At 36.7% G+C, this 22,361-nt stretch overlaps 1 protein-coding gene across 1 annotated transcript in view; it reads right to left on the minus strand.

The window, feature by feature from the left end:
- Positions 1 to 2,674: 2,674 nt before the first annotated feature.
- LOC141483520 (E-selectin-like) overlaps positions 2,675 to 22,361 on the minus strand; it is a gene marked incomplete at its 3' end in the record, with an annotated part of 56,588 nt that continues 36,901 nt past the window's right edge. The window contains exons 3-9 of the mRNA XM_074178197.1: positions 20,675 to 20,797; positions 15,557 to 15,847; positions 13,512 to 13,661; positions 13,280 to 13,456; positions 7,803 to 8,101; positions 3,985 to 4,219; positions 2,675 to 2,847 (exon numbers count right to left, since the gene is read on the minus strand). Of these exons, the coding sequence (XP_074034298.1) occupies positions 2,675 to 2,847; positions 3,985 to 4,219; positions 7,803 to 8,101; positions 13,280 to 13,456; positions 13,512 to 13,661; positions 15,557 to 15,847; positions 20,675 to 20,797 (1,448 nt within the window). The remainder of the gene's footprint in view (positions 2,848 to 3,984; positions 4,220 to 7,802; positions 8,102 to 13,279; positions 13,457 to 13,511; positions 13,662 to 15,556; positions 15,848 to 20,674; positions 20,798 to 22,361) is intronic.

A 22,361-nucleotide genomic window follows, 5' to 3' on the forward strand; every position in this document is an offset into this window, starting at 1 on the left:
AATGCCTATAGGACGAAGCGCGGCCTGCGACGCGCTATTTAAAGGAACGCGCCGTTAGGCCTCCGGCCAGTACCGCCGCAACCGCTATGCACCTGCGTTTTAAATCTGTAATATCTTTGAATATATTCATTTGAATTACAGGCTGTAGAGGGCCACACTGATCTATATTAAATGCACAATGTATTCAAGGTACTTAATTGGATAATTAATGCTGTTTGCTTTAAATCGCTTCGTAAATAAGCCATTATTTCTCGAGGATTAAAAATGGGTTATTGTGGGTTATCCCTAAGAGATAGACATATATAATTGCTTGTAGACCTTTTAAAAGTGTCCAATACTTTAGTACATTTTTGATCTGTCTAGTAGGGTTCACATTAGAAAACTCTAAAATTATCAGTGTTTCTTTACTATATTATGCTTGTTATATACATATAAACCTTCCTCTATCTATCAAAAATCCTCATCAAAATCCGATAGATAGAGATCCTTGATAGACGAAAGCTACTTTGTTTTATACTATACAGTGTGTAAAAGCCAAATGAAATAAATTCATTATTTCGGTTACTGTACATATTTAAAAAAAATCCGAAATACTTCAAATTTGAATTATATAATTTGACATTCTTCAACGGCTACCCTACCTTCAACCCCCGTCGAATGACAGGTACAATCCCCAATTTTTAAAATGGGAAGTTTAGGCTTGTGATATATCTTTTGAAAGGTCTCTTCATTTTCTATTCAAAAATAATATCGCTTTTAAGTTCATTGCAACTGTTGAGATAAAATAAATAAAATCATGTGGTTACCGAAATTCGATAAAATACACTCAAATACTAAAATGTAATGCAAAACGTAATGAAATGTGGAAAACGAAAAAGAACTATGGATGTTAATGAAGAAGATGTTCAAAATGTTCACCGCGAACGTCTTGGCAACATCCTAATCTCAATTAAAACTGTCTTTTAACATTATTTAAAATATCAGGCATGACCGACTTAATCGCAAGCGTTATTCGTTCTTTTAAGTCATTCAAATCTGAAGGCTTAGTTTTGTACACATTGCTCTTTACATATCCCCATAAAAATAAATCTAATGATGAAAGATCAGGTTGATCGCGCTGGCCATTCAATCGATTCTCGCCTCCCTATCCACCGATTGGGAAATGTTGTATCGAGGTATTGCCGGACTTGGTAATGTGATGATGCCAAATAGTTCCAAATAATTATCGCCATTTAAGTTGCCCTCAATGAAAAAGGGACTAATGATATGGTTTCCTACAATCCCTGTCCAAATATTAACCTTTTAAAGCTATTGCGTGTGTTTTTCTCTCATCCAGTGAGGATTTTCCGTTGACCAGCAGCGGCAACTTTGCCGATTGGCATGACTGTTAATAACTAAGTACACTCACCAGAAAACATAAAGTCATCTAATTGGATTATATTGTTATCCAACATTTCCATCATTTGCTAATAAAAATAAGTTCTTCTATTAAAATCGTCTTCCATGAGCTCCTGAGTAGGCATCATTTTATAGGGATGCATTTTATTTCCTTTTAATATGTTTATTATCGATGTATGGCTAATAACATCGAATGTAGTGGATGCCTGTCTACTCGATGTATGATGGTTTTCCTCAAATTCAAGCGTCACATCTGATTTGAGTTCATCACTCATTGCATTGGCAGCTGCTTTTTTTATCTGCCCCACATAACCAAGCTCGCGAAACTGATTCTCTGTTTTGCTTATTGTTCCTTGAGATATGGGCGATAAATTAGGAAATTTCTTATGGAATAGGCGAGCTACTTCCTGTTGTGTTCGGTTTCACCCCGTAACCAATCAATTGTAAAACTGTTATTTTACGCATTTCCGTTAATCTAACCATTTGTCAGACTTGAAGTTAACGAACTTTAAACTTGAACTAAAATACTGACAACTATTGTTGTAACATACAAAACAAGTTGACAAGGCGTTCTAAACTAACGTTGCCATGGAAATTATTTACGGTTTTTTAAAGGATACCATATAAAAAGAACATTGCTATGGTTTTTGCTTATTTTCTTATTATCAATACCTCAACATGAAATAAGTTTTGAGTATATTGCAATAAGTTTTAGTGTATTTTAACTAATTTCGGTAACCACATGATTTTAATTTATTTTATCTCAATTGTTGCAATAAAGTTGGAAGCGATAACATTTTTGAATAGAGAATGAAGAGACCTTTCAACCGATATATCACAAGCCTATACTTCTTAAAAAATGGGGGTTGTACCTATCACTCGACGTGGGTTGAAGGTAGGAGTAGTATTATTCCGTTAAAGTATGTCAAATTATAATTTAAATTTGACGTGATTCGGGATTTTGTTGAAATATTGACCGTAACCAAAATAATGAATTCATTCCATTTGGCTTTTACACACTGTATAGTGACAATTACCTTCACATTTAGGTTCCGAATCAGACCATTCTCTGCTCTCAAGGCATATTCTCTTTGGTACTCCATTCAGTCGATAATTCTTATTGCAACTGTAGCTTATTACACTATTCAGATATGTCGTTTCATTAATGTATTGAACGTCCCCATTGGACACATCAGAAACTTTTCCACAATCGATATCTGAAATCAACTTGGTTATATTTCGGGAAATTATACTCCTTGAAGCATTATATACTTACATTCACAATGGGAATGATCCCTGACCACTCTCCATCAGTGTTGCATACGTGTGTTGATTCGCCAATCATAATATGACCGACCTCGCAATTGTATTCGATGGTAGAATGGACGTTGAAGTCATAACCCACAACGTAGCTTCCAGCAGGTACTTCTGGTTCTTCGCAGGTGATTACTGTAAAACATTATTGAAATACTTTGTCAAACTATTTTCCGGATTCATCGGCCGCAATCTGCAGGCCAGGCGTTTCGTCTAGTTGTCCTCACAGCAGATATTGCATAATTTGGTTTGGGCCTCGGGTTCTATGAGTGGCCAGATACGTGTGCAGTTGAGTGCTGGCAGCTAAACTTTACTAATGTTAATTATCGCATCCTTTTTATTGATAGTCCTGAGTTCCAGATGCGATAACTCGAGAGACCTTCTCTGAGTACACCTTTCCTACTTCTGATTTATGGCTTTTTCCCAGCGTGGTTCTAATGTAGATTGATTCAGAGCTACAAAGGGTCAGGTAAACTCTCTGGGATTTTCTAGTACACTAGATTGAGAGTAAAAGCTTCAACTTCTCTTTATTCAAACGACCCAATTACCGTCTTCATGTCTGTTCACTGGTACATCCAAACTTCAGTTGAGATGTTTCCGACGGAAATGGTCATAACATAGCCAAATTCGAGTGAACAATACGATCTAGGAAAACAATGGAAAGGTAACTCCAAATAAGCCTGTCAATGGAAAAACTCTCCTGACCTATGTGAAGAATGTTACGGACCTGATCAGGAGGTTTCTTGAAATCGATAGTTAGGCCAACTGAAACCATCAGATACATTGAGTCAAATAAGGACCTCAAAGGGTCTTTAGCCACATCGGGGGTTTATCAGATAGCTGTGAATCAGTCTACACTGGAATAACGAGAAGAAGTATGAGTTATCGACTCTCTGAACATAATAGAAATTATTGCCTGGGTCATACTGCACTCAACTGCACACGTATCAGGTCATTTAATTCAATCAAAAGAAATGAAATGATGAAGAAGAAATGAAGACCCAAACCAATACTGCATGTATCTGCTGTACACTTTGTCCGTTTCCTCATCGACTTTGACAATGTCTAAAGACGAAACGAAAACCTGAAGACCACGGTCAACAAACACGCAAAATATCTCCAGCTATGAAAGTTCATACTCTTATAAACCTAATTAAACATCGGCACGAGTAGATAGGCTATGAGAGTTCTGATCCATCAACCGCTTTATACGCCATCTATGGAATTTTTTCAGAACTACATCAAATCATTATTGCTAAACTCACAACTTACATTCGCAAGATGGGGCGTCTGACGACCACTTTCCCTCTCTGTTGCACCTCAGTGTTCTTTGACCATTCATCCAGTAATCTGGTGCACATGTGTATTCGGCTATGCTACCAACGCTGGTTGTGTCGTTGATGAGAGCATATCGCCCATTATCAATGTTGGGGGGAGAGCCACAATCGACGTATTTACACGTTGGTGCCTTTCCCGACCATTCTCCTCCAAGGTGGCAGGAAATAACCTAAAAAACGAATGAAATTATTTGTGTGCTAAGGGAATGAAGAATACGATCATGGTCCAGCTTACTTCACGGAGTCTCACATGTCAAGAGTAAGGACTATTTATTTTTTACCAAAACAAGCATGAAGGCGATCCCGAGCTCGCGACACATGGAAGATGAGAGGAGAGCCGTATCATCGGCATAGGGAGACACCTTCAGACGCTCGGACCTCGGAGGGTGGCTGGTGTAAAATGAGTATAGCGTGGGAGAGAGCACAGCTTCCTGTGTCACTCCAGCGAGGATCTCCCTGTTGTCAAACAGGGAGCCCTCTAACCTGAAATGTTCTGTCTTTCAGGAAAGATCCAATCCACCGGATCAGGCCCCGAGGCAGGTCAAACGCGACTAATTTGTGAAGAAGGCTTTCGTGCTATACGCGGTCAAAGGCCTTTGAAATGTCTAAGAGGACAACGTGAACTTTCAATTATTGTTCAGCTCTTCGATGGTGTTTTTGACCAGTCTCAGAGCCTGTAACTCGGTGAAGTGCTCTCTCGTGAAGCCGAATTGTTTGTTGGGCAGAACATTTCGGTTCTCAACTTCTTCGTTGAGCCTTTGCAGGATGATTCTTCCAGCCAGCTTAGTCGTCGACGAAAGAAGACTGATCGGGCGATAGTTTTGCGGGAACAGCAGGTTCTGATCCTGTTTCGAGATCATGACGACGATCGTATGCTTCCACCTTCTGGGGAAGTATCTGAGAGCCAACGGACTGTTTATGATATTCAATAGGTTTACAACGCAGTTGCACAAATGCATTGCAGGACTCAACTCTCCTTAAAGGACAAGCCTGAGTGAGTAAGGACGCTGACATCTTCGCTCACGAAGACACCATCTATAGGAACGACAAAGAACTCAATCCTTGATTATCAACGGTAAACAGGACTGTCTTATTCACTCAGGCTTGTTTTTAAGGACAGTTGAGCCCATAAATGCATGTGTGGTTCAGCCTAGTACCACTGACGGGTACTATGGCGGGTCCAAAAGCGTTGTCTGGTATTGAAACATAAATACTACGTTGTTTGGGAATTTCTTTAGTTCGGACTTCCATTGTCTGATATTATATAAAATAATTTGAAATCCCTGAAAGAACTAAAAAGAAGAATTAAAAATTAAAGAAGAAGAATAAAAAAGAATAGCTGAAAATAAAACAATTATATTAAGCAAAAAACCAAAGTGAGCTGACTATTTATAGGTCATTTGAGTCAGCTTACGGAGGAATTAGTCCAGTCATCACCCGAAGACGATTGTGGATACTAACAATCGAAACGTCTTGAAGTAACATGGCTTGGAATCTCTTAACTTTTTAATTTTATTTTAATTTCTGTTCAATTTTATCCATTTTTTTTGTCTGTTATTTCACTTTTATTTCATTTCAGGTTTTTTGCTTAATATAATTGTTTTTTTTTCTCAGCTATTCTTTTTTATTCTTCTTCTTTAATTTTTAATACTTCTTTTTATTTCTTTCACGGATTTCGAATCATTTTATATAATATCAGACAATGGAAGTCCGAACTAAGGAAATTCATCATGAAACATTGTCGATCACCTTCAAACTCACGTTGTTCGGGCTTTGATTTTCAACTTGTTGCCTTGCATTGAAAGTTGTCGATCACATAAATGGTTTGAATTGAAGGGGTTATGTAACACATAAATGGTGTTTTCGTTAGTGGAAATGCACTGTCTAGTGTTGAATCATAAATTAATTGTGTTTGAGGTCTGTTTTCCAACAAGTACTGTTCAAAAACTATTATGTATGTAGCATACATGAATATTTTTGTGTTTTTCTGGCAAACACGGATATTGGGAAGACTGTTCATAGTAAGCTTTAAAATAAAGGAAAATAATCGTAGATTTCAGTATCAAGAAGGTATTCGAATAATAATTTGCCTCGTCGTGATAGTCTGTCAGCCTTTTGGAGTTGATTATTCTTTACAATGAAAGTCAGACCCTGGTAGCAGGGGATATAGTCTGTGCTTGCCCCGTCGCAGACTGGATCAGGTTTTCTGCGTTTGGCCAAGTCCCACTCTTGCCAGCTGATGTTAATGTCACTCACCAAATAAAGTAATCAACTTCGTGAAGAAGCCGGATTCATTTGGTCGAGTATGAATGAATCCTTAGCGGGTTGTAGAGGAGGGGCCAAATTTAATCACTTACTTTATACTTACTCACCTACAATGTAGGTTAGTGTAATTAAAATAAAAACCGGCTTTCAATCTTAAAACTACTATATTCTATGAAAGAACATGATACAACAAAACAGGAACCAAAAGAAAATAATAATCTAACCTTAATAATAATAATCTAACTTAAAAAAACTAAAATTTTGTGCTACTACCTACTATGGAGTGTTGAAAAAATGATATCTACCTACGAAATTTATATTTTTTTTTCGCATTGAACGGCTTGATTCCTGCTCGAACTCTACACGCTTTTTGATCACCTTACGACAGAAAAATAGTTGAAATCGATTCAATCGCCCGGTTTCCGTATTGAACTCCTTTTTTTGTAGCACTTGACTCCGCTTGACGAAATTCTCCCTTTCGACTCGTCCGCGAAGCTTCTATCGCGCCGACTGTTTTCATAAAACTCCCCTCGACGGCTCTCTTCAACAAACTCTCAAGAAATCGCAGTTACCCTGACATAATTTTTTGTTACCTTTCTCGATCAATCGCGAGAGGTTCTTTATTCCTCAGTTGATCTCGATTTGCAAAACTTATCATTAATTAACCTATGGCCCCTCCTCATTTAAGATGGTTCAGGGGAAAAACCATGTTTCGCTTAGCTAAGCGGTCTGTAGATACATGGTCTGAAAGCTGACATATTTTTGTCTCCCTTTTGCCGGTTACAATACGTGGTTATTCTGACTACGCGTCCATCGAAAAACCACAGCTGGTTTTTATAAACATTTCATGGCTGATAACCGATAAATGTTTGCTTCGATGGTGTGATTCTCCGACATCGTTAACTTTTATGAGACACCAAGCATGGCGTTTAAATTTCTGAAGTAAAATGAATTTTTCTATTCTCCAAAAAGGAAATACTAGAATACGTAGCCTTCGCTAGGCATAACACAGTCTCTCTCTCTCTAAATTAATGCTGCCACCCATTTTTTGTCGATTTTTTGTTTTTGATAAAAACAATATAACTTTTTATTGTCGCCTCCTGTTCGCGAGACTTTTTGATTTTTTCCACATATATATTTATTGGGTCGCCTCCTCTTCGGGAGACCTTTGGCTTTTTGAATTCACATTTATGGCCTCCTTTATATGGTTATCCGAACCACCCCGGCCTGGATACCGGTGTGAATAAAGGGGGCCCTCACTGAACATTTTTGACTAAACTTCCACATAAACTTTTATATATTAATGACTTTCACATAAACAATCACAACATATATAAAAGTCCCGCGATAGCACATGGCATCGGCGTACCTTCTTTGTGGACGGACGTTATCGGCACGTCCGTCCACTACCACGGCCACCACGAAACTCCCATTACACAATCAATAATTTTTGATTATCATACCTTTGAACAATGGAGTGAAACTCACCTCTTCTCCAAAAATAATATATCCTGGATAACAGACATACAAAGCTGTGTCCCCTGCTCTATGACCCGTAACAGTAACTTTTCCACCATGAATGCTTGGGGGATCCTGGCACCAGTCGAATAAACATAGTGGAGTAGAGTTTGTCCATTTTCCATCATCACCGCAAATCCTTACTTCGTGCCCGATGAGCGTATAATTTTCGTGACAGGTGTAAACAGCCTTGGATCCATAAGTAGTTATCTGATTTTCAATGGATACTGATCCATGATCTAGACCGGGAAGATCGCCACAGTCTAGGTCTGTTGATAAATAATAATTTTAGATTTTTCGATATGGAGTTGGGAAGTTATAAGAATATAGTATAGTTATAAGTTATAAGTATCTATCTCGTAATATTCTTCACACTTGCAAAATATGAATTTCTTCCAAAACTGGAGTTTAAGCCGGAGCTGAAAAACTTTAACAGTCTATTGAGTATGAAATTATTTCAACTGAACAATGATAAAATCTGGCTCCCTATACTTAATTGCTCTCAAATCAGGTCAAAAAGGTCAAAGGACAAAAAAAGACTCTGAAATTATTCTATTGGTAGTGAGTGTGGCTTCCTTTCTGCCAATTGGGTAGTACCTGCTTTGGGGACTATCAGAACACTTTGATAATCGCAGAAACCGCAGAAACGTCCCTACACCAAGGCCATCCAATCCATAAAATAGCTTCGACGCAATTACGTTAGGTTAGGTTAAGTCCAAAGTGAGTGTCCTCCACCGCAACCCGCAAGAGTTTATGGTGGCTCACACCTAATCACACTCTACCAAATGAACCAAGCTTCTTAACGAAGCCGATTATTTTGTATGATGAGTGGTCTTTCAGGTCAGATGGTAAGAGTACGGCTCTGCCGAAGTCTAAAAACCTGATTCAGTCACCAGCGGGGCAGGCACAAAGTATGTGCACTGTTGTTTCATCATTTTCCAAACAAAGGCGACACACACTGTATTGAGACAATCCGAGTCTCTGCATATGATGATTCAAATGACAGTGACCTGTAAGAAGGCCTGTTAGACATCGTAGTTCATCCCTACTGCAGTCCAACAACTGTTTGGTATCAAGCTTTGGAGGGTGAATAAACGCCTTGGAGTGAGCCAATCCTGGAAGATTCTGTCGGGAGTCCATAAATCTTCTTGACATCCAGGTGTTCAATATTTGTTTGGCAAAGCCTAAAACGATGCCAATGACAGGTTCTGGTCTGATGAAGCTACTTGTATCACCTTCCTTTGCAAGTGAGTCAGCAGCCTCATTGCCTTCCAGGCCAGTATGGCCAGGAATCCAGACCAGAGATAATATTTTAAGTCTTCCTATCAGGAGAGTCGTTTTTGGCAATTTACTACTAATTTAGATGTTGCTCGGTAAGAGCTAAGAGCTTCCAACGCCGCTTGACTGTCCGAGGATATTTTTATTGACTTGTGTATGAGGTTGGATTCTTCCAATCTCTCCGAACACAATTCAATAACGTAAATTTCCGCTTGAAATACAGTCGCAGGTTGATATCTCTGTCCTGGATCTGCGACTGAAAACACCTGCACCGGAACCGGAAGGTGTTTTTGATCCATCTGTGAACCAATAACTATCTGCTCTTAATATTTCCTTCTCCCGGAGGATCCAGTCCTCTCTACTCGGAAACAGTACTTTATAAGGCAGTTTGTAGTTAACAGTTGAAGGCATTAAGTCAGAGGTCATTTACAGAATGATGTGACTTCCAGTGTCAACCAACAGTCTGTTGTACTCTGCATTAAATTGATTTGTGCAATTGGCAATATGCACAAGTCCATATGCAGTCCATCTAGCCTCTCTCTCCAGAAAAATGTGTAGAGGAGGTAGATCTAGAAGGATCTCCATGGCCGCTGACGGTGTGGCACTGATGGCACCATTGAAGGCCAGACAAGCCTGTCTTTGTGAGCCAGAGAGCCTCACCTGGGCCGTTTTCTGTAAAGTCTTCGGCCACCAGGCAATTGCATCATAACTGATCATTGGTCTGACAATCATCACATAAATCCAATGGATTTGTTTGGGACCTAAACCCCAAGTTTTACCACATATCGTTCGATATGTTCATAGATACTGGCTTTGTGTAAAACTTTTTCAAGTGAGCGTTCCGGGTGAGTTTTTTATCAAGGACAATGGCAAGATATTTCACTTCCGTACCAAATGGAATGACCTCACCATTGATGACGCAATTAACTCCGTCAACTTGGCTGGTGAAACGCGCGTTGAGAAGAGTATTACACCTCTGGTGTTTGGGAAATGTTCTGGATTTATTCTACACCAGAGGTTCCAGTTCTACATTTTGATATTTCATTCGTCTAACAACCATGTTTAAGCGTCGAAACGACCTTTTTCTAAACTTTGTAACGAAGGCGGTTTGAAATATTGCAGCTTTTTTTGCCTGTTTTGTAATTTGTCTTTTGAGTAATGAGATTTGATTTGTTTGAAGAGCAGACATCTTGTAGCACTTTCATATATTCTACGTTAGAACAAAACAAAAGCACTGAGCAGAAGTTGAGAAACAAAACAAAAACAAAAAAAAGTGAAATAGTGATAAGTGACAAGTACATATTTTCAAAATATTTTGATTGTTTGAAAATTCAGTGATGTATATTATGAAAAATGAATTATGGTAAATGAACCCAAACGTATTGAATCACAGGAAGGTGTTGAAGAATAAACATTTAATTAACTAATTAATACAGTTTATTGTATGATTATCACTATAATGGGTTTTACAAAAACCTCGACACGAAGCCATACAATAGCTTCGTCAAGTATGCTTATGCTTGAGGAAGCTATTGTATAGCGAAACACAAGTCGCGGTTTTTGTAAAACCCTTTATAGTGGAAATCATACAATAAACTGTATTAATTGGTTTTAATATAGATTTTCATCAAGTATCGGCCAGTTCTATTCAATTAAATATTTAATTGAAAAATTTATCAAATTTTAAATTAAACACCAGTGATTCAGTAACAAATTGATTCTATACGTTTCTATACCCATTTTATACGTTTCAAAAATAATCCAATTTATCGTCAAAACGATGCCATCAGATGAATGAATGACGTTACCATTAGCTGTAATTTGTATCGAAGCTAAAAAATGAAAGTACATTGGGATGATTTAGTATTGAAATGAAATGTAAAATTGATTACACTTTTTGAATAATTCTTTCAATGATGTAATTTTTTGAAGATGATGTTATGTTTCTTCGTAGGTTTGACAATAATTGAGTACACCCTAAAGTTAAACTGAATTTATCCCACTGCTTCATTGACAATACAACACAAACAATTCAACTGAAACTTCAAACTAATACTTGAATGTCTATTGCCTTATGAGATCACTCCGTACGGCACTTTCAACTAGACTTCCTGATCTGCTTGTTGGTAGTGTTTATATATCGCGATGGAAGTCTCTGGAAGCTAATAGCAAAGTCGCTGGATGTCTCTCGAAGTGACGCTACATCTAAAACGATCGCAAAGCGCAAGTTGAATTAAGCGCGACCTTGACCAAGTCATAATCGATTGACGACGTCCAGCGGCGGCCAGTTTTATTTTGTTTAGGGAATGATTGACAACAATAAGATCGAAAATTAGCTGAAGTATAAGGAAGATTTCGGGAAACAAATATTAATAAAAAAATTTATGTAGTTTGAAACTACAAGTGGTATTTAGATTGTTTTTAATAAATTTATTATTATCACAATTTATTGCGGAAAGTACCTACTCTTGGAAAGTTTTGGAAACTTGAGAAATATAATTCACCGTCCAACTACTCCCACTTCTTCTCAATCGAAGTTAAAATATAAATGAAAGGTCTTGGATACTGGGAAGAGCAGAAATGTTATATCAATGAGAAGTATTAGAAGACCACTGATATTTACAGCTGAGAACAAATGAAGGTAATAAGGTCAACAAGTAAAGGTAATGAGGTAGTACCAAACAGTAGATTCATTTTCATTTATCAATGAGTAAATATAACCAGTTACACCTAGCTTGACTCCAACAGTACTATAAGTACTACATGGGCTCAAAATTCTTGGGCCTAACACATAGACGTTGCTAGACTTATTTCATTTACCGCTTTTTCAGTAAGTACTAACCTTCAAAAGGAAGCTGTTGAAATTTCACTCATAAGTTTGTGAGTTATTGTGCTGAGAGTGACACTACTTTTGTTATTTGCAAAACAATAGATCAAAAACAATTTCGGGTTTTAATTTTACACTGCTTCTTGATGGTGAAAATACCATTCGAGCAAAGGAATGGCTTGAAAAGTGTTATAAGGACTCCGATCCATCAGAAACAACAATTAAACGTTGGTTTGCTGACTTCAAACATGGTCGTAGAGATACCGATGATGCAGAACGCAGTGGACGTCCAAATGAAGCAGGAACACCACACAAAAATTCACAAAATCGTTTCGAATGATCGAAAAGTGAAGTTGCGTGAGTTAGCTGACATTGTAAAGATGTTCAAAGAAGGTGTTGGCTTTATATTGCAAGAACATTTGATTGTGAGAAAGCTGTGTTCAAAGTTAGTGCTGCGCTAGTTCAGTGTTGACCAAAAACAAACACGTCTTGATGATTCTGAGCAGTGTTTGGCCATGTTTAAAGATAACGAACCCAGATTTCAGCGTCGATATGTGACAATTGATGAAACATGGATCCATCACTCCATCTGAGTGGAGAGCAACTGGTGGAACTCGTTCAAAGCGCCCGAAACCACAACAATCGTCTGGAAACGTTATGGCCTCCGTATTTTGGTATGTGCGTGGTGTAACATCAATTGACTATCTTGAGAAGGGCAATACCATTAACAGTGAATATTATATAGCATTACTGAAGCGTTTGAAGGCCGAAATTACAGAAAAACGACCCCATTGAAGAAAAAGCAAGTGCTCATTCATCAAGACAATCCACAGTGTTACGAATCAATGAAAACGATAGAAAAATTGCATGAAATAGGCTTTGGTTTGCTGCCGCATATACCGTATTCACCAGATTTGGCCCCCAGGGACTACTGGCTGTTCGCAGACCTCAGAAAAATGCTCTCTGGTGAGAAATGTCGCTGGAATGAAAAGGTTATTGCTGGAATTGAGGCCTATTTTTAGATAAAAGATAAAATCGTTCTACAAAAGTGTTATTGAAATATAAGTACGGCGCTGAAATGTTTGTGTGGCTCTTGATAGAAATTACGTTGATGAATAAAGTCTATTTTCAACAAAATGAACTTTTTTTCTGTTCAGGACGTGGTTGACAAAACAATAAAATTATATTATCTGATATAACTCAATATGAACGAAGGTGTGTTAAAAATATTTCAAAATAGATTGTAAGTAATCCTTCCACGGAGAAAAATTGAAAAACAGCATCATCGAATAAAAAAAAATATTGAAAATAAAATGATATTGAAAATTTCACATTACTGTACATTTGCAAGTTGGTGCAGCTCCGCTCCAGTATCCGTTTTTTCCACACTTTCTTTTATCATCTCCTACAAGTTTATGTCCCTCGGGGCATTTGTATTCAATAGTGGAGCCAATTTCATAATTTGAACCAACTACTGTCGTGTTGATCAGCTTGTCAGGACTCCCACAAGAGAAAGGGCCTGAAAGTTAGGGTTATCAACATGTCTCATTTTTCAGTTGCATTAGGAATCTCACCAGTTTGACATATCCAATGCAAATAATCCAGATTACATCCCACATCGTTCCACAACCAGTGTTGTCCGCCATCTAAAACCACACAGTTTTGTTCTCCATTGTAATTGTTGGGTTGTTCTTTTCCCCAGGCTGGACGTTGTACAACTGCGCCTATAATTAGAAAAACATATTTTCAGTATCAATTCAGGAAAAGAATATATTTTTAGGAGAGAATAATTTTTTTCGGGAAAGAAAAGTTTTGATGTTCCACTTCTCCATCTTCATTCGATAAAATTGCTAAAAAAACTCTCCTGAAACAACTTCTCGATATACTTATATACACTGAATTATACGAAAAGAAAAATACTTTCGATACTACTATTTTTATACAGTGCGTTTCTTTAACGTCCCCCGCCTCTTTTATTTTTTGAACGGGTCAACTCAAAAAATTGAAATTTGAGATAATGAAATTGAGGCATGAATACTTTATTTTGAAGTGAAATTACAGATGAAATTTTCAAGATGGCGACTGGGCGCTATTTGGAAAAAAAAAATTAAATGGAAAGGAGGGTTTTGTGACACATCATTTTGAAGCTCCTGACGAATACCTCATAACCCTAGAATATGAAGTCAATATCTTCACCTTATACAAAATGGCGGAACATTTAATAATTTCCTGAAGACCAACACATTAATATCGATATTTCTAGAAATATTCCTTTTTATCTGCCATATGGCAATTCCAACAACCCGATAAGGATTGTTAAGTTATTTTTTGTTTATAAAAACGAAAAGATGTCAGTAGGTACGACAATGAACATCATTGTTCAATTAGAATATTTTCATTTAGTTTTCGGTTTTACTAGTAGAAAGGTACCACGTCAACAATCTCTAAAATGGTCAATTTTCGTCCATTGGAAGAGAAAATTGAAGCGGCTTTTATTTACAATGCGATGCGTAACTTTCACGAGACCGAAATGATTTTCAATGAACGTTTTTCGAATCTTCCTATTTGTAGAAAATATTTGAGGAAAGTGCAAATAATTGTAAGATGGTAGTAAATCCTGAACAGTACTTATTCCGTCGCGAATGTTTGTGAGGTGTCTCCTTCTACTGTGTGGATACTTTCGAAGAGGAATAGGTATCATCCATACAAAATTAAAATGGATAGGCTATCGATGTCCTACAGAATGGCCAACCTGTTCGCCAGATTTGACACATTTGGACTTTTTTTATGGGTCTATTTGAAGCATAAGGTTTACGAAACTGAACCTGCTTCAATATTGGATATACGGCAGAGAATAATAAATATTTGTAGAGACATTGACGTTACTGTGTTCGATAATGTTCGGCGTGAAATATCGAATAGGCTGTTCATATGTCAAGAAGTTCAAGGCAACCATTTCGAGCATCTTCGGAACTGACCTCAAGCTTAATACCTCATATTATGTAGTTAAATGTCAATGTATTCAGGCAATTATAAAAAAATCCGCCATTTTGTTGTAGTTGAAGATATTGACATTATATTTTAGGGTTGTGAAGCATTTGTCAGGAGCTTCAAAAAGATGTATCATAAGACCCCCCCTTTCTGTTTAATTTTTTTCACTTCAAAATAAATTATTCATGCATTCATTTCATGTTCCCAAATTTCAATTTTTTGAGTTGACCCGTTCAAAAAATAAAAGGGGGGGGACATTACAGAAATGCACTGTATATTCATTGAACGAAATATATAAGTAGGAAGACTGCAGGTGATTACTTTGAATGAGTTTTATAGATATTTTAAATATCTTTTGAAGATATTTCGATTCAATTTTGAATGTATATTTGTATATATCATTCATGTATCATGTAGGAAGAATGAACGTGGCTACTTCGAATGTATTTTGAATATATTGTCAAGGTATTTTGAATATAAACAATGAAGCTTTTACACATATAATATTTGAATGAATATATTTTACTTGGGGCGTTGAATATTCAAAGTCAATGACATCAAAGTCAGTTGAATAGAAATTGGATATTGAAAACAATAAAAGACACAGACACCTAAAACTCATACGCACCGTTAACCCACTTCCAAGTCCTCGAAATCACTCCGGGCTCCTTCTGAGCTCCAATCCAAACCAACTGCGTCTGCAACTTTGATTTCCTTCTGTCCAGTTCCGCGTGAAGAAAAGAGTTTTGCGCCGGTGTCATCGAGTGCATCATGTCCCCGTAATGCTTTTGGCAGTACGTCCTGGCATCGGCGAAGGATCCCCCTTTGTCAACGCCGAATTTGTAGCACGTTTGGGCGAAGGTGGCGATTTCTGTTCCGTCTGGAGAGGTTTTTGGAATGCATCGATCCACAGCAAACTCTGTATGGGAAACAAACATAGTACAGAAGAACAGGAAGGATTGAATTTAAAAAAAAACTTCTATATGACGCTACCTATACTCAATTGTTTTTTCCTTTACAAATATTTAAAATGTGTAGGTCATCCAATTTTTTTCAATTTTAAAATTTGAAGGAAAATAACTACTTCCTCAGAGGTTCATTGACACAATTCGAACATGGAGTTAGGGCCATTTTGAAGTCCAAAAGAAGAATAAGGAATTGTCTCAGGTCAGTAAAATACCCCGGCATCCATTTAGTACCCCAGGAGCGTACCAAATCTAGTTGTGGTTTGTTCTACATCGGAACAGCGAAAAGAAGCCTTGAAACGACCCCCAAAAATATTGGTTTCAAATCATTTTTTCAAGCTGCCCAATATGAACATATCACTTTTACTCACTACCTCATTCAACAAGAGGCCCTTGCAGCAAACAAATCAGTACCAGAATTGAACGATATGCTTCAGGATACTGTTAAGAGCCATGCCCTTAACAGCCGCTTATTTTCAAATCTCTGTGAGGATACGGATTCAAACTACACAACTTTATTATTACACGTAGAAGAAAGATGGTTGTCAAGAGGTCAAAGTTTAAGTAGATTATTGTTCAAGGATGAAATCTAAATATTTTTATCCGAACGAAAATGTGAAATTGCTGCTTTTTTTCAAAATGACTAATGGGTATTCAAGTGGTGTTATTTGTCAGAAATCTTTGCGAAATCAAACGATCTCAATTTCTCTCTTTGCGATATATTTACTTCGGATGATAATATTGAAAGTTTCATTTAAAAGATCAAAAAAAAGACAAAAGTATAAAAAATTCGTTTGAAATTTTTTCCAGTGTCAATTATAGGCCACTTAAAAGCGTTAGAAACACAGTTCCGTACATATTTTATGTTAAATATTGATTTCAAAAAGGTAGCTTGGATTCGAAAAAGCTCTTTTGGATTGGCTTAAGTAAGATTGATTATCTGCCACTTGAAGCTCAAGAGGTATTTGGTGAGCTTTCGAGTGACTCAAACTTAAAACTACAATTTCCAAAAAACCCTTGACTGAATTCCGGATCATAACTAGAACTGAATTTCCCACAATCGCTGATATGGCGTTAAATGTTCTTCTGCCATTAAACACCAGATATTTATGTGAAGTTACTTTGTCAGCTTTAATACATATCAAATTCCAATATCGTTCATCACTAAAAAATGTTGAAGACGTCTTACGTCCAGCAGTGTCAAACATTCCAACAAAATTCAATTTGTTATCAAGAAATAAAAAACAGGCACATCCATCTCATTGAATTTTTTCCTTGCAGACGGTCAGAATTCTCTTTGATTCATGTTATTGTAAAAAATGCAATTCTGATGAAAAATAAGGCATACTTTTTTGTTACTATAATAAATACAATTTTACAACTTTTTGTGCAATTTTTAATTTTGGATTCTTGTATGTTTCTGAAAGAATTCTAAAATCATATATTTTCATATGTATATGGTTACCTAATGAATAAATCATCAAAAATATTCTTTTTTTTTCTTTTATACTTATATGGAGTCGTCAGGAAACTCGCAATTATAAATGGGGTCGTGAATAAAAAAGTTTAAGAAGCTCTGCTCTAGATATGTCATCTGTAGGAGTTTATGTATATGAAAAAAGTAGAAGGTTAAGAATGGACCCCCGAAAAACGTCTCGGGAGACCTACATTTTTCGCTGGTATTGTTTTCTACTTGATGATCCATCACACCTAAGACAAATATCTTTACAACCAACTCTAGCAAAGTTGATTGAAAAATTAGTTAAAATAAAACTTAATAACCATCTCAATATAAACAAAATAATCACTTCTCATCAATTTGGGTTTCAGGAAAACAAAAACACTAATGACACACTGTTCTTGAATCAACACGATAACAAAGGTACCTTCACTTCTCAGCTTTACCACAATGCTAGACAGGCTTGCCAATTGAAGGTTCCTACATATACATAACATTTCAGTAGAAATAAATACATCCCGTCTTCCGAGAAAGTCCTTGAGGATATTGTTGCTCTTGTTGAAAGTCCGATTCAATATATACCTGATTCCTCGAAGGAACTAGTTCGGGAGAAAGTCAGGAATCAAATCTCCAGGAACATGATAACAGATAAACGGAAACATTTAATAAACGACGATAAAAAACAAAAAAAACTTACCAAACGATTGAAAGACAAAGAAGTTTTCTATTTGAAAACCGACAAAGGCAACAAAGTAGTAATTCTGGATAAATCGGACTACTACGAAAGGGTCAATATTCTCATCACTAACGGACCACATGCGAAATTGTCCAGGAACCCGTTGCCGAAGTAAAAGACGTTCTCAAGAAATTCGACAACATACTTACCCCTCAAGTGAAACGGAACAAGTTTCCAACCCACCTGCCTCTGAAAAATCCACAAACCGGGAAAATCAATGCGCCCCATCGTGTCAGCTTTTGGTCTCCTACCTACCAAATAGCAGAATGGCTCACTAAGGAATTTGAAGGCTTGTCTATTGCGGAACCAGGTTTTAGTATAAAAAACTCCTTAGAGTTCATACAACATACAAAAACATGGTTCTGTAAGAACGTACAGTTCATATCACTGTGGACAACACAAATGTGCTGGGCTGAATTTTCTAGTGCATCATCTTTTGACTTTTTCTCTCACACATGAGAGGTTCACAAAAGGAAAACGTATAATACAGGAAATATCAGCCACTAACGGTTTCTCAAGGGGTATTGTAGATGAAGAAGTTTAGGTTAAGAATGAACGAAATCTCGACTTTTAAAAACGACAAAAACCAAGATAAATATATCTCAGTTCCATACCACCAATACACGAAGAACTTTGGAAAGATTTTCAAGAAACTAGGTATGAAGGTGGTTTTTAAAACAAGTTATACACTACAGAGCCTTTCAGGAAGTCCAAAAGACAAAGTCGGTTTTTCGGAAATAAGATGTAAGGAACGCTTAGCACACTTGAAATATAGAAGACCTGAAACCATTCCATATACTTCAAGTTCATTAAGATTAGTTGGACAAGTTAATAACAACAGGCATTTATATGCATATGAGAGTGTAGAAATAAGTAAACATAATAATATTATGAATAACGATGTTGGACCAATATCTAATAGTTTACTATATAGCTAATAGTATATTTTGACTATTAGATTTATCTGACTATTACATATTGTTACATTGTAAAATTAATTTAAGACTAGTAGATAAGGCAATATTGTGAAATTAATTTAAGACCCTTAAGACGCAGGTACCTAGAAGATGTATCTATGGTATGAATAAGGATAACTTTTTAAATATGTTCAGTATGATCTTTCTCTTGAAGATAATCACTTGATGATTGAAACACGTGTCGAGGTGTTCAAATAACGGTTTGGTGTTGGAAAAAAACTCCAGTAATATTCAGTAGAAACATGTTTGTCGACAAGATGTATTTCTTATGACATTGAATGTATATCTATCTATCTATTTTCATTTCTCTTGGATGGATGATACTTGGTAGAATTTTCGAATCGACGGTGACAGAACACCATATTTTTCGTAAGATTCCAAGTCAAGTTGAAATTGAGTACCAGCATCTACTACTGCTGAATTTGTATCAGTAGGGCTTCGAAAACCATGTTGTCTATTATGAAGTTAATTACAGCTTGGAAAATCTAGATGTTTCTTTGAGTTGCGCGAACGATAAAGAGAGATGGTAATCGTTCACTACCAGATAGTACGGTTCACCACACAAAATAATTTCTCCACCCACTGTACTAACACGATGTTGACTACTCGAGGTTCTCGATGTTAATGAGCTCCCACCCTATTTCGCCGGCTGATTCACTACGCATTTAATATTCAGAAGGTTTGTTCTGGTTGTACGAAATTCAGGTTCTAGGACGTCAGGATCATGCGCAGTTGATGAAGAGAATTCTGGTTTATTGAGGATAAGTTCGGATTGATGAATCTTCTGTTCTGGTTTCGACTGCGAAATGATCCGTCCCGAATCGTACTTGCTCTTGAGACTGAACTGTTGAGAACTGTTCCCGTTGCTCATGCGCATTCATGTGAAAATTTGTTCGGGCTATTTTCTAGGATGTTTTTTTATTTATTTGATTTAAATAATTGATGATTGAGGTTAGATTACGTTTGAATTGACTACAAGGATACGCTACATAACAAAATGGATATGATCAACAGTATTTTATCGTCTTCATCTCTCCATATATACGATAGGTGGCACAGTTGTCTCCTCAAAATGCGTTCTGTTTTAACCAAGTGTCCGATACTATTTCGGACTGTATGAGACTTTTTGTTTGTACGCATCATGTCTTGCGCAGTTTCGAAACAGTTTCGGATGTTAAAACCAGAACAAACCTAGAGGCACAGCTAGATTTGCCAAGCTGTGGTTTTTTCCAGTTGTTCAGATGCTTTTGAATTGTTCTGTTAATTGGTTTAAATGAAACTGACAGAATCGAAATTTGACTGTAATTCGTCATAGTATCTTTTTCCTGATTTGAGGATACGTTTAACTTTTGTTTTGGTAATCATTTCCCATTTTCGAATTTCAAAATTGGACTAAGATTCGCCAAGTTATCTACTTTCACGAGCTTTACTTTGCAGCTGACTGATAATGCTTTCAATAGAGGTGGTGTTGACATTCACTGGTGAATAAGCGTGAGTTCGCTTCGGACTCAGTCACCAAACCGCGTCCAGTTTTTTATTTCAAACTTAAAATTGATGAATATAATGTTTGCACTTGACCCGTCTTACCTTATCAAGTATAATTACTCACCGTCTGATGAAAAAACTTCAACTTCGCATAATGACAATGAACCTTCCACTCCGACCAGTTGTAAGAATACGTGTTGTCCAGTCAAAACTCGGGCACAGGTGAATGTTTTGGAAACTCCTTCATCTGAAAGGAAATATATTTTTGAAGTGATATTGGCACTGTCAGGAATAATGAAACAATAGTTGCATTTTTGAAGTGAGATTGACAGTGTCAGGAATAATGAAACGATAGTTGTTTTTTCATTCGATCAGATTGAACTTCATTCAAAACAATGAAGAATGAATCAATTCAAATGGAAGTTATTATTATGTGCTAGCGACACGATCAATCTTCGCACGGAGAGCAGGGAATACTGAATAAGTGTAAAACATTTGAGGAGGTGGTTCCTCATCGAAAAAAAGATGGGATCTTTCATATAAAGAAATTTCATTGGAGCATCCCTTGTTAAGATACAGCCCCTTGAAGGGAATACATAAAATTTGTATAACAATTTTTTTCACAAGCACTAAAAAAGTTACAATATTGAAATTGACTTTACGTTTTGTACTACCAAAAAGACACTTAGCTAGAAATTTAAATAGTTCACCCCATGGTTGTAAGGGGTGGAAAACGCAACCCCTAAAATATATTTTCAATGTAACTTTTTGTCTTATTATTTGTTTACCATTTAAAAATTTATTTCCGATAGCCTGTTTTATTCTAAACAAAAAACATCTCTTAGGTTTTTTGTCCAAAATAAACCAGTTAGCAGCAATAAATTACTTTACGAACAACTACAGAGATACATCGTCATAAATGGGAAAATACGAAACTAATCTATCTAGTAGGTCGCTATTAGCGATAGTGACAATTAAATTGGTATGACGCTGTCAGTTTGTGAATTTTCGAAATTGAATTGATACTAATTTTGTGTTGTTGTTCTGTTCTTAATTTGTTACTTTAATAATTTACTTGTTATTAAAATGGCATACACAAATGAGGAAATGGCTGATATGCATTACGTTTACGGTCTGTCGCAGGGAAATGGGTTAGGAGCTTCTAGAAGATATGCTGAAATGTATCCTCAACGGCAGCATCCTTCACATAGAATATTTGCTCGACTTCATCAACTATTAAGATAATATGGTTCATTCGACAAAAGAACACAGGAGTGTGGTCGCCATCGAGAAGTACGAACACCACAGCTTGAGGAAGCAATACTACATTTGATTGAAGAACAACCTAGTACCAGTACTGGAAAGATTGCTTGCTAGCTAATTGTTGAGCATATGGCGGTATTTCGAATTTTAAAGGAACAACGTTTATACCCTTACCATCTGCAACGAGTACAGGCCCTGTTACCGCGAGACTTTCTGAATTTAGCAATTGGATGCTGAAAATGATTAGAAGAAATTGTGACTTTCTGAAGAAGATAGAATTCACAGACGAATGCAGTTTTTCTCGGGACAAGATTATTAATTTTCATAATTACCACATATGGGCTGATAAAAACCCTCACGCTATTGTCGAAACTAACCATCAAGAACAGTTTTCTCTTAACGTGTGGCTCGGAGTTATTGGGGATGATTTAATTGGGCCTCATTTTCTACCTCCTCGATTGAATGGTGAGGCAAACGTTCAATTTTTAAGAGAAGTGCATCCAGTACTCTGTAGTTGTTCGTAAAATAATTTTTGCTGCGAGCTGGTT

This window comes from Leptinotarsa decemlineata, unplaced genomic scaffold, assembly GCF_025532065.1.
Source record: "Leptinotarsa decemlineata unplaced genomic scaffold, Ldec_3_MD MMD2_tig00003736_RagTag_RagTag, whole genome shotgun sequence".
Lineage (NCBI taxonomy): Eukaryota > Metazoa > Arthropoda > Insecta > Coleoptera > Chrysomelidae > Leptinotarsa > Leptinotarsa decemlineata.